This window comes from Polypterus senegalus, chromosome 5 (genome assembly GCF_016835505.1).
Source record: "Polypterus senegalus isolate Bchr_013 chromosome 5, ASM1683550v1, whole genome shotgun sequence".
In the NCBI taxonomy this organism is placed as follows: Eukaryota; Metazoa; Chordata; class Cladistia; order Polypteriformes; family Polypteridae; genus Polypterus; species Polypterus senegalus.
Window position 1 is genome coordinate 133,153,503 of NC_053158.1, and position 17,560 is coordinate 133,171,062.

Consider the following 17,560-nt stretch of genomic DNA (forward strand, 5'->3'; position numbering starts at 1 on the left):
TGAGTCACACATTGACCTTACCACAAAGTGGCAGTGTGGAACTAGCTCCTGCTATTATTTGAAGCAACATCTCTAGGGCCAGCTGAAAAGTCTTTTTGTTTCCGTTTTATCTGTGCAGATACTATGCACTTTTTCTTCCATCAAGAAAAAGAATCACCTTATGAATAGTAATAAATATTTTATTATTATTATTTCTCTGGGTCTCATTCTGATGTGAGGGTTGGGTGGGGGCTCTTTTAAGGCTAGCTGCACATGGCTAATTATGTGTGCATAAACGGCCATGTGGTGCTATGTGAGAGACTGAGATAGACCACAGTGATCAGTTTTAAATATTTTGCGGCAGTACTAATAATATTCTCATTATAGTCAACTAATATGCCCCTCAAATGGAAATACTGCAAGTTTTTTGTTTTCTATTTTAAACATAACCGAGGTACAAATTACCTGGATCGGGTCATGACATCACATGTGCACACAGTCAAACAGGCAGCAATCTTACAGTATGCCTGTGTGAAAGTTCTGCGCAGACTGCTACACTTCTGTGATGACCTTGCAAAGATGTGTGAAAAAAGTTTTTGGCTAAGCACAGCTAATTTCCTGGAAAATATTCGTCAAACAATGCCTTTGGTGAACACAACATATTCGCCGTGAAAAACGCTTTGACAAATTTTGCCAATCAACACTAGTTGCCATGGTTAAGAAGCTGTTGAGTTCATATTGTAGGATATAGCTTTGACTCCAATGTGTAATTAAAAAAAAATCTGCAGTACAAAGTTCGTTTGAAACCTTATTAAAAATTCAAAGATCATTTAGATCAATTTCAGGAAAAATGTAATCATGCACTCAAATACGCAATGTTTTCTGTAAATCTTAGGTTTTCTTATGTTAAGCTTCAATTACATTCTGTGTTCAAGTAATGATATTTCTCTAGTTGTATCTATAAAGTCCAGGGTACAATTTGAAACTGTTTGTCCTCATTCTTTACCAACTGTAAGACAGAATAAAGACTGACTGAGTCTTTACTCAGATGACAAGACAAGACAATAAGTTAAAACATTATATTTACATATTGCATTGCAGGGGAAAAGATTAAAACCTGCAATTTATATTTAGTTATATGCTATGACGTCATACATGTTTAACTGTAATCTTTCATAACACAGAGTTTTACATAACATTACCATGGTAAGAATGTTTTTATACTGTATAGTATATATATATATATATATATATATATATATATATATATATATATATATATATATATATATATATATATATATATATATATATATATATATATTTATATCATGAAGCCCCAGGCACCCCAACCCAGACACAAAGCAGAGACATGAGTTTGCCACACAATACACTGTGAACGCTGGCCCCGGCACAGACAGACGGACGACATATTTTGCCCAACACACTGTTTATTTACAATTATTATTATGTACAAAAGTCACGTGCACTCACACAACCCCAGTGCTGCTGGCACTGAATCCCCCAAAGTCCAGGGCCCACAGTCTATAGTGCCTTTCTTCCTGGCCGCCTCCTGTCCTCTTTCCAGCTTCGTCTTCACTGCCTCCCGACTTCCACTCCTGACTGGAGGAGGCGGCCCTTTATGGGGAGCGGATGGGCTCCAGCTGCTTCCCGGCACTTAACGGTGGCCACACCCTGTGTGGCGGAAGTGTCTCCCGGGGCTCCCGGAATAAACAGGCACTGGGCGCCGCCTGGCGGTGGCCACGGGTCCCTACAGGGCTGGGCTTCCAAGCCCTGTACCCGAGCCCCTGTCTAACCAGGACGGACGCCCCACTCGGTCTGGAGGAGGCATACGCCCTCCTCCGGTCCTCTAAGCGTCCGGCGGGCTCCATCCCGGCCGAGGGCCACACAGGATGAACCGGCATTGGGCGCCGCCTGGCGGTAACTACGGGCCCCTACAGGGTAGGGCTTCCATGCCCTCGACCCGTGGCTCCCAATAGAACCAGGACGGGCGCCCCTCGCGGTCTGGAGGAGGCACAAGCCCTCCTCACGTCCTCCTGGGCGTCCGGCGGGCTCCAGCCCGGCGGGGACCACAACACATTTATTCAGGTGGGAAGTGCTTTACTTGCTTCCCACAGCAGCACAACACAAATAAACAGCACCAAAGCCCAGTCCTTCTCTTCTCTTTCTCTCTTCTCCACCTGCGCTCCTTTCGTCCACCTACTTCTCACACTGGCTCTTCATGTAGTGGTGGCGGGCTGCTTTATAGGACACGTGGAAGGACTCCAGGTGTACAATGATCTTCTTCAGCAGCACTTCCAGGTGTGGCGGAAGTGCTGCTAAATAGGGCTTGGTCAAGGCCCAGGTGTCCCCTGACAGAGACCACGGACCCCAGCAGGGTTGAGCTGCCATGCTTCAAAACCGTGGCCCAGCTGTAAGCCAAGGGGCTGCCTTCTATCAATTCAGGGAGATAATGTCCTGAAAAAGCTCTCTCCCCATTCCTTCCATTGTAGAGGTGCCCGGCCAGGTAATATATATATATATATATATATATATATATATATATATATATATATTTATATATATAAGGTTAAGGATCTGGTATCTGGAAGGTTGCCAGTTCAAATCCTGTTACTGCCGGAGACAGGATCTTAACCTGTCCCTTAACCTGAAAATTGTTCCAGGGCACTTTACAATGGCTAACCCTGTGCTCTGATGTCCATATGTCATGTGAAAACAAAATTTCTCCTCAGGGATGAAAAAAGTATAACAAATCAATAAAAGACTAATAAGTGCCTGCCTACCAAATTAAAATAAGTCTCATTTGAATGGAACTACTCTTCTTATACTAAAATAGGCCACAACAGCAATAAAAATGTAACTGAAAGTATATTAAAGAATCAATTACTGTGTAATTCTGCTAATAAATACTTTTCCACTTTCAAGTCACAATTCCAGCAAAGTTTGTAAATATATGTTATTATCAAATATGTGCATTGATTCTAAAAGAGAACAGAGTGTATAAAAATGTGACCATGTGGTATATCTTTCCAAATGGATTCTCCTATTATCAGCTCAAACATGTCATTTTGTCCAGTTTTTCAAGCTTGCATGCCCTACATTATTACATAAGCCTTTGTAATATTCAATATACAGGCATTTTTCTAGTTCTGTAGATATTTAAGTAGAATAGCCAATTTATACAGTTCTTTCTGAATATATTTTAATAGATCAAAAGCTATGGGTTGAAGAGTTTATCAACATTCTAAGTGACTAGTCTTTCTTATCTATTTATTTGTTTATTCACTGGATAATCTATCTCAATTTTAAGGTGAAAAGAAAGTGCTAACTGAGCTTTTAAGGAGTAAACTGCTATAAGTTTTCCAGCAGTGTACATGATGTCAGCGTATCCTCACAACCGATAGAGGATGGTCCTGACTTTGGGCTAGACAGAGAAGGGAAAGAAATACACATGTGGCAATGTGAAGGGTACCCAGAAAGTAAATTTCTAAAGATGTGATAAAGAGTTATGTTTTCACCAACTGCAAGCCCCTTCAGGCCAGTTCAACTCTAGTGGCTTTCTAACAGTTCCCTGCACCCCTTTTTGTGACTTCAGTTTTGTCTTCATGTTTCCTGGTAAGTTTTTAATCTTCATCTTAAATGAATGCAATTAGTAAGTACTCTCATCACGCAGTCACTCAGAGTTGGATATGTAACTAAATTTAAAAAATGCATCCAAAAGTAGGTGAAGACATGGCACGATATAGTTATACCAGCTTGCAATGACATAATACCTCTGTGCACATAAGCCCTACTCTCTGCAGCTGTAACAAGAGTGTAACATTACTGCTGATGCTTCTTTTATGCAGAGAAAGAGACATCTGAAAAATAATAATACAGAATAAAAAATGAATGCCTGAAGAAGAGCTGACATACTTAAAAATTAGCTTTCTCCTGATCATATGATTTTTTTCTGATAAAGGCTTCAGTCGATTGTCCATTGATCTAAATTGGCTGATTTTCAATATACTGTAAATGACTTCATCGGTGATGGGCCTATAACAAAAACTATTTTTCAGCATCTACTTTTCTGAGTTTTATGGTAATTTAGTTGTAGTGTCTTTTTTATTTTTATTTTTTGCTGCAAACCTTCTGCAAACAGAGAGCTTATAAGGTTAACTTTAACAGAAAGAGAGTGAAGATTGGAATATTAGCCTATACATTAAAGAAAGTGGAATATTAAACTGAGAAAAAGAAACAAGAGGAGCTGTTCTGTGAAATTAAACAAATGGCAAAAAGCTACTTTAATGAATTAAGACATTTTATTTTGTCCTTTTAGTAAAATGAACACTACTTGTCAGAGTTTGGACAGTAAGCAAGTGTTTCTTAAGCTTACATTTTAAATTCGAAAAAGTTGTAGGAGTTTCTCAAAATGCAATATCAGGAGTCAAACACATATGAGAACCTCCTACTCTTAGTAAGAAACTAATACTTACAGGTTCAGAACATGGAGAAAACCTTAGCCCTAATTTGATCCTATTTGATGGAGATGTAATAAAACTGACAAAGCTGGGCGGGTGTGAGGTTTCTGAACTATTTTGGGACCCTCCCCAATGGGACGACATGCCAAAGTACGTCCAAATGCACGATTGCTGCGTCTGTGGAAGATTGCTTGTCCGTTGTTGTGGCAAACGCAGGCTCACAGCACTGCAGCGGAGCAACAAAGAAGCAAATCAGAGCCGATCGCAGTTGTGCTGTAAGCTCCTATCGTCGATGGGTATTGCAAGGAACATTATAAATGCAGGGAACAGTATTACTTGGCCACTAACCTGGCCATGACCATGCCTGACTGCTGTGTCTGTGTAAAAGAGAGTGGTAGATCCTGCTGCAATAAATAATGGTGCTGTTCCTGTTTCAAGCTGAATAAAGCTGGTTTTGTTAAAGTACTGAGACTCAGCCTTATGTTTTGGGGTGCAAGACAGTGACTCACGTGTCACAACTTACTCCCCATTAGCAAATCATCCATGACATTGAACTGAACAAATAACCGAATACTGATGTGTATGACCCTATCTGTGAATCACCCCTTTGTAATAAACTGTACAGAAAAACATTCAAGCAGATAAAGTAAATGAGACTGGAGAAACATGACTACTTACAGACAGCACATGGATATACACAACACATACATGTATATACATATATAAAAGGTATAAGTCACTCATACACATTCCCCAGTCCCTTTTGATCATCCTCTTTGGCTTTGAATCTAACTGGCAGGGTATTTCGCCATTAAATACAGCGCATTGGTAAAAGGTCACACTGACATGATTCCACTCTACAATATATAGGAGCGTTCTCACCTTTTTGGAAATAAGTCCTTTCCTGGATGCCAAAGTCCACCTCACCCGGGTATAATGGCATTAATGCATCCCTCAAGGCGAAGACGCAAGCATCACAACTAATAGCCAGTGCCGTGCACACATTTGTCCTCCACTGGTCAGTTAGCACTTTTTGCGTGCCTCCAAACCAATCTACACATGGAGTGTCCGTGCCTTTTGGATCGCTCCCTTTTAATCCTCTCTCCCAGCTCCTTCTCCTCTCTTTTTCCAAATGCGTGCCTCCTTTTTTTTTTGAAGACGGTCCATTCACTTACGACATACACCAGCACATTTATGCCAGGACCCACAGGCATGGTTTGGCCCCTTTTCTCTCCTTAAAGAGATATCCTTAAAATACTCCATACCTAGGACATATATTCCAAAGGGAGCAAGGGGGCAGAAACAGACACAGCACATAAAATTTGTAGCAACCATTATGTTTAGTCATTAAAATATCTGTTTATGAATATTAGTTTAAAAGTGTGTTTGTAAACTTAAATTTAAATCTAAGAAGTATGAGATTGTAATAGTACATTATCTGAGATTTTAATTGTAATTTATGAGACTACTGGCCAGTGCAGCAGTCTGTTGAGTCTTTGAACCAGTAAATACTCTCTCTAAGAAACATTTCTATGTAGTGTTTGTCTCCTGGCAATACACACCTTGACTCAGTCTAGACACTGAAGATCCACTTTTTCATCTTTTTTTCAGTTGTTTGCAGGCATCTACCTTCTGTTTAGCAGGTGCATATTTCTAATATTCATTGGTCATACAATGACATAAAATAAAAAAATAAAAATATGCTCTTGTAAAAATCATCTAAGTAAAGATTTTAGTAAAAAAACATTAGTGAATATTAAAGAATGGAAATAACTACTTTTCTGTTTACAGCATGCGATAGATAACTTACCATGGGGTGAAGACAAAACAACCATTGAAGAGCAAATTTTCCGACAAAAGAATTTTACCAGGGACCTGGAGAAAGCACCAACAATACTAAAGGCCAAAGCAGATATGGTATGTGTCATTATTTTTATCATTTTTTTGTGTGTGCCATTTTTTGTCTCATGTCTAATGCATGGATATGGTCAACATTTAGAGTCTTCCTAGTGAATTTTATTCAAAAAAGATTTTACAGTACATGATTTAAAAAAATATTTAGCTAGTATTTTATTTCTTAAGCTATTTTCTTTACATTGATCATGCAAGCTTTTATTTTTAGCTTTTCTCCATTTGAGGGATATATTAAACTACCAGGTTCTTATCTTAATCAAAACAGTACTATAAAACATTTGATGTTGTTTTATGTTTCCTTTTAATAGGAAGGTAATAGGTCTATGGTTGCAAGGCTTGAGGAAGAACACAGAAATTTGATGGTAAGAAGCACAGTAGTTGTTCTCAATTAATTATAATTTGGATATTTAATTAAATTTTAATGTTAATATAGTTAGCCAAAGTAAAATTTACATTTTCACTTATCAACTGTAATTTTCAAAATGATTACAGATTTAAGAATAAGTTGAAGTCATAAGATAAGACCTATAAATTAAAATATTAAATTTTGCTTATTAAACAAGCACATAATCTCCAATTTTATGGTGAGTCCAGAATAAGTAACACTGGTTTTACATGTACATTCAAATCATTTAAAGGTTAACATAATAATTTGCAGTTAATTCTCAGATTGCTGCCATGTCTGAGTTATCTAATAGAGTGCTGACATCTAGTGAATGGCTTGTGGAAAATAGTGTCATAAACAGATAATGTTGTCTCACAAAAGGTATAAAGCTGCCGATATTTTCAAACAACTAGTTTTATTGCAATATTAATATTTTAATGATAATGACAGTAATCAAGGTAGTGACAATCAATTGAATGATGTGGAACCTGTAGGCACTGGCACTGATGTGGATCGCTTATCCAATGGTGTTTCTTCATCACAAAGTGTTCGACTCATCACAACTGTCAGGACAGCTCTACATGGACATTTTTCTGCCCATTGAGCGCAAACAATTGCCAACTACCAAATGTGTTTTGTGCAACAAGCGTGGGCAGTGGAAAGAAACACATATTTACAGCACATGTTCATCTAAGCCTGCACTTTGTGAGGAGCCATTATTTTAGGACTTTAGTTGTGTTGCTGGTCAGAATAATTTTGACAGTTACTATTGATGACAAAACCATGCCTTTCTAATACATTTCTATACAGTTTTGACAGAGTTCTTTATCATATATGCATACACCAATACTGCAGCATTCTGGTTATAAATGGTCCGGCAGTCAACATGTTAAGATGTGCTCTTAGATGTGAAGCCTCATACTTAAGTAACCAACTATAGCTGGTTTACTAAACAGCAGTGTAATACTTTTCCATGATGACCTTATGAAGGGTTCAATTTGGGGTCACAAAATTTGCCAGGGAAGCTTGGGAAGTTCGGTTGAAGTTCATCTTATATTGCATTGAATACCTGCATAATTTTTCAAACAAATGGAATATAAAGCACAGACAGAAACATTAGAATTGGGACTTCCCAGGGGGCATCATGTCAGACATCGTACATGTTTCAAATTCAGGTGAATCAGAGCAAAAACTTGCTTTGTCACATTACTCAGATACAACTGTATGTATGATATCACTCACAAGCCTCTCCATTTACATGGCAATAACATGATAAATATTCTTGTTCTTTGAAGATGAGTGATGCTGAACAGAGTCCACCTAATGTGATGAAATATCATGCATTCTGAGGCATACTTCATTTGTTTTTGTGGTAAGCCTGCTTTTTCAGAAGATGGCACACCAGAGAATGAACAGGAGGTGCTTCATGCTGTTATGCAAAGTATGTTTGTTGTACAGTGATGTTGACATGAGCATCTGATCAGTCTGGAGGCTGACACACTTATGATGAGTTGTTTCATTTCAAAAACAAAGTGATCTGTCTGAGAATAAACGTGCTGATGATGTTATTTATGTTTGCTATAGTCATATTGGTAGATCTGTGCATATGTAATGCATTGTGTTTATCATTCATTTTAAAGTTGGATAATGTGAGTTTTCTCTAAAGCGAGTGTACTAATTATGTATATTTTCATAGACATTATTATGTATGTTATTAGATCTGTAAATTGAGTTTCTAGATAATTTGTTTACTTTGGACCTGAGTAATATCATTACTTCACCCTACTCTGCACTGCACGTATAGCAGAAATCACATGAATGTTGTCTGCAGATTTACAAACCCATTAAGTGATTTTTGTTACCTGTGGTAATGTGTGAATAGTTAATGCAAGAATGAACTACTAATGCTATATATTCAACACAGCAGGGCTGTTGACTCTCTCTTTGCCACTTTTTCTTAAGAGATATTAGTGACAATAAAAAAGTCTCATCCACATAATTGCTTTTCTGGGTTGATTAGCCTTTAAAAGCCTTTAAAGAACATATTACAGTTTTTAAAAAGCTGTGTTGCAATAATCTGGTGTGCCTTTTTAGTAACATTTCTGATTTTTGTGTTTGTAGAGCATTTTACAAATGACATATGATCCTTTAGCATGTAATAATTGCATATTATTGTAGATGAATTGCTGCTGAAAACTAAAGTACACTTAGGAGTCACAGTGTGTAAAATTTCTGAATTTTGCACTAGTCAAGTCACGATCACAAAAGTGCCTCAGTTTACACTTAAGAGGAGTCGTGAAAAAAGAGCTTATGATATATAGGTTATGGAGATATGTGCATAATTTAAAATGTAAGTACTATGAAGTTAATTTGGAGATAGTATAATTGGTTTCATCTCGATTTTGAAGTAGCTTCTCCTACTTAGATCTGATATGTCAGTTTCTTCTACTGACAAATTAAACAAATTATTGTAAAATAATAAACCTGTGTGTATTACCACTTTCCCACTTCATCTAGAAATTTGATTGTCATTGATGAATGTGGAAATGTACACTGAAATAACTTAATTCATAATTCTTAGTTTATACTCTAATTTGTGAGTACAGCAGAGTCAAAAATAAGGCTTACTAGATTTGGGAAGCTACACTGATGCACCCATTAAACTATGAATATTAAATAGATTTATCTACATTATCTGTAGGCATAATGAGCAAACCTCACTATTTTAAAAACTGTAGAACTGAAGTTTGGTTTTGCAGCTTCTATTGCAGGCTAAATAGAAAGTATAATAATTCCAAAAACATATTATTGATTTGTGCTGAATCAGACACTTAAAATTAACCTATATTTACAAATTATTTTGTTTTATTTAATATGTAAAATAATTTCTATTTTAAATAGGAAACATAATGTTTTAAAACTCCTTAATTCAGTTCTGGGTCTTTGGGGGCTGAAGCCTATCCCTAGGTATCACTGGGCCTAACACAGGAGTCATACTTGGATCAGGTACCAGTCCACTACAAGGCCCATTTGTACACACACCCAGATAGGGCCAATTAAGAATTGTCAGTTAACATAACCTACATGTTTTTGGGAATGTGGGAGAAAAGGCCAAATGCACAGAGGTGCAATACAAGTTTGCTGTTTGCTTGTGTTCTCCATAACATAAGAATTTAGTAGAGGTTAGGAGCATGCACTGATATAGTACGTTACTGCACCCACCACACAACGTACAACCTCAGCATCCCAAAATTATGACACAAGTGCAGCCATGCAATGAGTGACACCTCAGCACTACATTAGTTCGAATGGAATGGAATTGTGTAAGGATTTTTTTTACCGTGGCTGTAGCCACCAACCACTGAGTGCTCTCTGTAAGTTGGAGGACCTACTTTCAGGGTTGGATGCAGGTTAACGTCATACAATAGCATCATATTTAAAAGTGGTTATAAACCAACAATAAATAATGTTCCTATTTAATTGCATTGCAAGTTAAGTCAGGTCACACAAGAGTAATAACACTCCTAAGTCTGACAAAACCTCATCTGTACCAGTGATGTTAATGGACAAGCTACTGGCATTGTTTAAACAGCTGTCTTAAGAGGACTTCATCTTCATATCATAAAGCATCTGTCTCACTGTTTCATACTTTACCAGGACACTTGTAAACAGATGATGCTCACTATTAGGTTGCTTATATGAATGACTTTGATTGTGTCTTATCTGTAAAATAAAGTCCTATGAATCCTCTTTCTTTGCTGTATAGTCATGAAGAAGTACGAAAATGTACTATGAAATGTAAAACTTGCATTTAAAATTATTCTCAAAATAATATATTTAGATTTCTTATTTTTATCATTATTTTTCCTTTTCTAGAAAATGTCCAATGAAAGATTGGATCAACTGAGGCAGTTGTCAGAGGTAATAGATGACATTTCCAGGGAAATCATGTGGGTAAATGAACGTGAAGAAGAAGAGTTGGTATATGATTGGAGTGATAAGAACAAAAACATTGCCCAAAAGCAGGAATTATACTCGGTAAGTTTTATGTAAAAATGTTTTTTTATGAAGTATTGACCATTGTATAATTTAAAATGTTAACTTCACTTAGAATGGTTTGGGATTTCATTCCATATTTGTTCTGTAGTAGTTGATGTAGCAGTGGTGGCTACTGGCTATTGACTTGTTTAATGCATTGCTAAGGTTAATTTACAGTTGGTTTGACTGTATGCCTTCAAACACTGAAAGTAAATTGATTGTGCTTTTGCTAATTATATTAAAAAAATTAATTTGTGTGTAGCTTTATTTTGCCTGAGTTGGACTGATATACCTGTGAGATTTCTATGGATGAAAACTCAATTCTGTTTTAAAATCATTGGTTATGTAATGAATAAAAAGTAAAGGTATGAATCTGAAGACTAATGAACACTAAGGAAGTAAGAGTTATATTTAAAAGTCTATCAAAATTCCCAATTCAGGTTTGAGTTAAGCTAATGAGCGGCTGACAACAACCTTTAGATTCTGCTGGATCATCTCAGTTAATATTTTTGAAAAATCTGAAGACTAGAATTGGATCCCTATGTAGTCTTCTCTGTTTAAGACTATGAGTTTTTGTTCCCATTATCTTTTAGAATACAATAGGTCTTTAATATAGAAGTGAATGTGGCTGGTGTTCTCTGAATAACGTCTAGTGCTGCAGTGTATATTTTGAAGTGTGGCATGTGGTTCTTTCATGCAGTCTCAGCAATTGCTATATACTGTAGGTACATAGGGTTGAGGTAGCCATTTTAAAATGACTGTTTTATCATGAATGTTAATTTGATACTACTGTACATGGTTGTAGTACTTGGTGGAAGAAAATGGTATTAATTTAGTGGAATTTCTGTAGGGGTAAGAGGAGTGCTCAGATTACAAGTTAACCTTCTTTGGGATGTAATTCCCTCATTATCAGCCGTCTTCTTTTCATGAATATTGTTTTTTTTTATTGATAATTGTAACTGCTTCATCAGTTAACACTTGAAACTATTTATTTACTCATTACATCTAAATCTACTCATTCATTTTCATGAGGGTTACATTACTATTACCTAGTCTTTACATATTGGAGTTTTTTTCAGCAGCATTGTGGACTAGTGATAAACCAACCCTAGATTATGGCTGGTCTTTGCAGGCATACTTAAACTCAGACAAGGCTCACATTCATACAGAGCCAATTTGCAATAACTAGTTAATCTAACATGCCTGTTGTCAAGTTTTACACAGAAAATATGAATTCAAATAAATTTAAAGCATACAAGTCCTACACAAACATTCTCAGGTTTCTAGGTAAGCATTTAGGCTTGTCCTCTTTGTTTGTGCAATTTACATGTTCTGATGATGTCAACATGGGTTTTCTCTTTGCGCTCCAGGTATTTCACACTTCCCAAAAATGTGCATATTTGATTGATTAATGGCTCTAAACTGGTCCATAAGGAGTCGGTGTCTGTTTTGACAGCGTATCATGTTTGTCTGTCCCAGGTGATTTTCAACTATATGACTAATAATGTCATAGGCTCTGGCCCCACATGATCTCATATAGAACAAAGTAGACAGAAAATAATTATTGTAATATATCTTGCCTGATCTTATAAGATACTTTGAGTAAAGGTTTTGGCCAAATATATGATAGTTGTATAACTGTTTCGAATAAAATGTTGTTTCAAAGGCCAACCATTGTGAACCATAAATATAATTTTTACATGCACAAAGGTCTGTAACTAATGTGGCCAATGTTGCCAGAATGTAATGGGTGGCACAAAAATGTAAATAATTAATTCAGTGTTTATTAGATAAAAGAAACTTTTTATGGGATTGTTGAACCTTGTTAAAGCACATTTTAGCTGATTACACTAACTACTAACTTGTTTTTCTTTTTCTTACAAGAATGAGAGAACTATATATAAGATTATGATGTTTATTTTCCTTTTAACTTTTTATTGGGTACTACTGTAGAAGTTGTTAGTTTTTCCACAAAAGGACTTGGCAAAACGTTAATGAAATTAATGATTTTGTTTATTTTTTTGTGAAGAAACTAATGAGCCAATTAGAAGATAAAGAGAAACAACTAAATAAACTTAAGCAAAAAGTGGACAATCTGCTAACAAACGGTCACCCTGCAAAAGACAAGATTGAGGTAATTTATTTAGGCTTTGACAATTTAAATTGTATTTCAGAATTGTAGGTTCTCATTTTATACTGCATTTAAACTTCTTTGAATTTTGTTTTTGTTTCATCTGACATTATAAACCCAAAAACATTTAAACACGGAAACTTTTGTTTAGAAATAAATTATCAATTACATTTTAAATGCATTTTCCATTTGTCTGTTGTGTTACCTGCTTAGTCAATTTCATGATTGTAGGGTATCACAGTGTTTCCTTGCAACCTCAATGAAATACAGAGACCTTTACAAAACATACTAGGGTGGTGCATGATGCATTGTTCATTTTACTGAACTTAATTGAATTCCATATATAACAGCGATTCATAAATTGCTTTATGTATTACTTAGACTGAGGTGTTTCCTTTTCTTTTCAAGGTGTGGTCATAATCTTGCTTGTTTCTTTTAGGAAACAAACTGAAAGGACCATAGTAGCCTTTTGCTTCACCATAGATTGCTTTGTGTAATATTTGTAACATTTACTTTTGTTTCGTTTACATTGCTAAATTGCCAAAAAACTTGCATTTTTGCAGTACCCAGGCAACAAGAAAATTAAGTCTCCCCTAGCTTTGTGTGATTATAATTCAAAGATATGAAGTGCTTTTACTTATTAAAGTGATACATGATACTGAATACAATGCAAATATTTATTTTTTTACAAATAAATAGCATTTTTGTGTTTTCAGATATATATTGGTACTGGCTTTTCAATAATTAAGAATTACAGTTAAGATAATAACTCAGTTTAAAAAATACAAACTTATCGATGTTTTTAGTATGATACACAGAAAGCTATTGCATGACTTTTTAAAGTAATGCACTAATAATCAGCTTTTGGATATGTAAATCGATGAGGCTCAGAAAGCCAGCAGCCATACAACTTGCACTTCTGAATAGGTAATCCATTTAAAGCTAATCATATGTGGTGGTTGGTGGACTTGGAGGTATGCTCCTGACATGCCATCAATATATAAAATGATATAATATTAACAATATAACATTAAAATACTGAAATACTGTATATTGAATTATACATACATTTGGTATTATTTTCTTTTTTGGTTAAAGATAAAAACATCCTCAAACTTCACTTCATGTCAGCCATTTTTAGTTTTTTTACCTACCATAGGTTGGTCATTTTTTATATGTGCAATAATTTGCACTGTTAAAGCATGGGGCTATCTGAAAACAAACTCTACCCATGCTCATTAATGGAGCTTGTCAGAATGAAGCAAAATAAAATGAATGACAATTTTTTAGTGGCTTCTAACAGACAATACATGAAATTTAAATAATATAACTTTTTCTAAAGAAATATTGCATATTTGCAAAGAAATAGGGTACGGCATGAAAAAATCTCAACCTTATTGCACTTAGTATATGGATCTATTAATATAGACAGACAGACAGATAGATAGATAGATAGATAGATAGATAGATAGATAGATACTTTATTAATCCTAAGGGGAAATTCACATAATCCAGCAGCAGCATACTGATAAAAACAATATTAACTTAAACAGTGATAAAAATGCAGGTAAAAGATGTCAGACTGTCCGGCTGCATGCCTACAATAGAGCCTGCATTCCTCACAAGTTTATATATATATATACTGTATATATATACTGCACCCCATCAAAATAAAAACAGGAAGGTCTTAAATAATTCTTATTAAAAGCCACAAAATCATTTATTTTCATTTACTCTTACTCCCCCTTGGATAAAGCTGCTTTTACTTAATTAGAAGGATACAGAAGAAAAACAGACTGCTTTTCCAAATGTCCCTGAAGTTAAGCTGTGTTATTCTAGTTGGATGGAAATTGAAACCTAAACTTAAACATTTCCCTGAATGCTTTGTTCTCTTAAAAGTACATGCAAAGTCCAACATTGGGTCCCCGAGAATGCAGGAGACTCATTATTTATCTATTAAAATTCAACAGAATATTGGCTAGTTGTACTGTATGCTGATTGTCAATCACTTTTAAATAGCAAATAAAACCACTGATAACAATACCTGATTGTTTAATTGGTGTATCACTATGTATTTATTAAAGCATATGACATGTTATACTAATTTGTTATATATGCTTTTTGTAAGGACAGACAGTTAATGCAAAAACAATTTGTGTTGTGTTTCTCAGGCATACATGGAAACTTTGCAGACTCAATGGAGCTGGATTCTTCAGATAATAAAATGCATTGACGTGCACTTGAAGGAAAATGCAGCTTACTTCCAGGTATACACACTAATAATTATTCATTATGACTCATTCATGTATGGGAATAAACAATATAAAGCTGTTACGTAACTGAGCTTTATGTAAAAAAATGTAACCAGAAATTTAACGATTGATCACAAAATTCTATTATACATTTGATTTTGAATACTCTTCAATCTCAAGTTTCTTTAATGCATTGTTATACCTTTATCTTGAACAAGGCTCAAGTAATACAAAGTGAATAAAGGAAGTCAACACACTTTGGTTTGCCGTCATGATTTCAAATTAAAAATTATTTCTGTCTTGAATTACAACCATACTCAATGATGAACTGTAATTTAGGTTGGTCAAGTAACTTGATCCCTGTGGTGGACTGGCACCCTGCCCAGGGCTTGTTCCTGCTTTGCCCTGTGTTGGCTGGGATTGGCTCCAGCAGACCCCCGTGACCCTGTATTAGGATATAGCGGGTTGGATAATGGATGGATGGATAATCGCCTACTTTAACACTTTCTGTTCTACGCTGAAAATCTGGCTGGAGTTACCTTGGCATTTTTGACTGTAACTTGGTGTTATTTAATTCTATAATCATATTTTGTATGTCTTCTGATTCAGTAAACAATCAGTTTCCTGGTATAATATTGGATTGTGAAAACTTTATGAGGATTCCTATGTGTCCTTAAAAACGTGGAAAACCTTGAAATTAACAAAATGGGTTTTCAGCTGTGGAAAACCTTTGGAAATTGAGAAGAAATATCAGATGTTTTGGAAAACACTTGGAAAATATTTAATCTAAAAATACAGATTGTTTTTTCTATTATTATTTCAGTGGACACAGCAAAAATATTGAAATGTTGTGTGGATAAATAAAAATACATTACTTTGTGGAACATAACACCAGTTAGAGAAGAGCCTGTCTTTTTTCTGCATGGCTCTCATACATTCCAACTTCCAGCGACAAGGCAATATATAACATATATATATATAATCACACTTTATTCAACAGTAGGATGAAGCCTTGCAGTAGTGATAGTAATATTCATAAATTACTGGCTATGAATTTATAAATTAAAGCACCATGCATAAGGAGATACTTGGTTTGCTTCATGCTGATGGGAGACTCTTTGTTTTTCTTTAGTGCTTCAATTATATATTCTTTTTTGTGATGATATGTAGTTTTTCATGATTAGAAGAGGCTCTCACAAAAGGTATTAAGGTGTTAAGTTCTCAAAATTATTACAATTGGCACAGCACATTTAACAGTTTACAAGGCTTTCATTCATTACCATTGTTATATAAAAACATTAATATGAATTAACAGCACATAAAGCATAACCTGCAGATATCTTTGGTTGCTTTTCCGTGGTTACCTTATTAACCAGTATATTTCTGCCTTCTATGACACTATACCTTATAATTTGAACATTAAGCATTGAACATTAAGCTTGTCGATGTTGCATCCTACTTTTTTTTCCATCTCCTTTTCTAGTAAGATGCGACAACGAAGTTCCTCTGCAAGTTGAGCCATGAACACTCTTCTTTTCACAGTGGCCCCTGTGCATACCTTGCACAGTACATGTGCGTTCATCCTTCTGCACTGAATAAGCTCACGCCTTCTGGTGCACGATGTCAACGCAGCACGGAGAAAAAAGAAAAGAGACAAATATATGGGACATTGGGTATAAATTTATGGTAAAAAAAACCCCAAACACCCCCTCCCCCCCATTTGACACTGCTGTTTTGAGCATCATGATTTGAGTTTACCTCTGTTATAGCTTGTCTATGTGAAAACAACAGTGAGCAGAGTGAGAGTTTATTCTCTTAGCCGCATTCACGATCCCAGGGGGATCGTGAATGCAGCTGAGAGAATTAAACTGAATAAAAAAACAAAGCTAACCATTACAAGTATCATATATTACACCGGCTGTTACAGAATGGAATCAAATGTATGTTTTTTTCTAAAATAGTAAGAATACTTGCAGCTCAATTCTCAAAACAGACTCGTCCGGGATCAAACCCGTGAAGTTTAGATTATCAGTCAACAGCTGATACTGTTGCGCCACCGAAGCGCTCGTAGCAAATGCGTGTCAGTGTCGCACACGAATGTGGGTTGTTTTTCTGAAGTTATATTTTTGAATATAAGCACATTTGTTCTATTTGTGCCTTTTGTGAAAGTGTTTCTTTGATATTTGGAATTCAGGCTTCATACATTATACACTTCATGTCTACATTTTGTCAATTACTACTGAAACATGAAAAACTTTTCTGTTTTAACGATGTGTTTACATAGGTCGTTGTAGACACGGAACACATATGAAATGCAAGTGCTCCAAATAACGATATAGTATTTATAAAATTTGTCATTTGCTTGACTTCTCACTCTATA

General features: G+C 35.5%; 1 protein-coding gene across 5 annotated transcripts in view; it reads left to right on the forward strand.

Annotated features, from left to right (window-relative positions):
• dspa (desmoplakin a) overlaps positions 1–17,560 on the forward strand; it is a 114,249-nt gene that overhangs the window by 36,191 nt on the left and 60,498 nt on the right. For all 5 annotated transcript variants that reach the window (XM_039753380.1, XM_039753379.1, XM_039753378.1 and 2 more), the window contains 5 exons: positions 6,252–6,377; positions 6,683–6,736; positions 10,636–10,797; positions 12,827–12,931; positions 15,100–15,195. In XM_039753380.1, the coding sequence (XP_039609314.1) occupies positions 6,252–6,377; positions 6,683–6,736; positions 10,636–10,797; positions 12,827–12,931; positions 15,100–15,195 (543 nt within the window). The remainder of the gene's footprint in view (positions 1–6,251; positions 6,378–6,682; positions 6,737–10,635; positions 10,798–12,826; positions 12,932–15,099; positions 15,196–17,560) is intronic.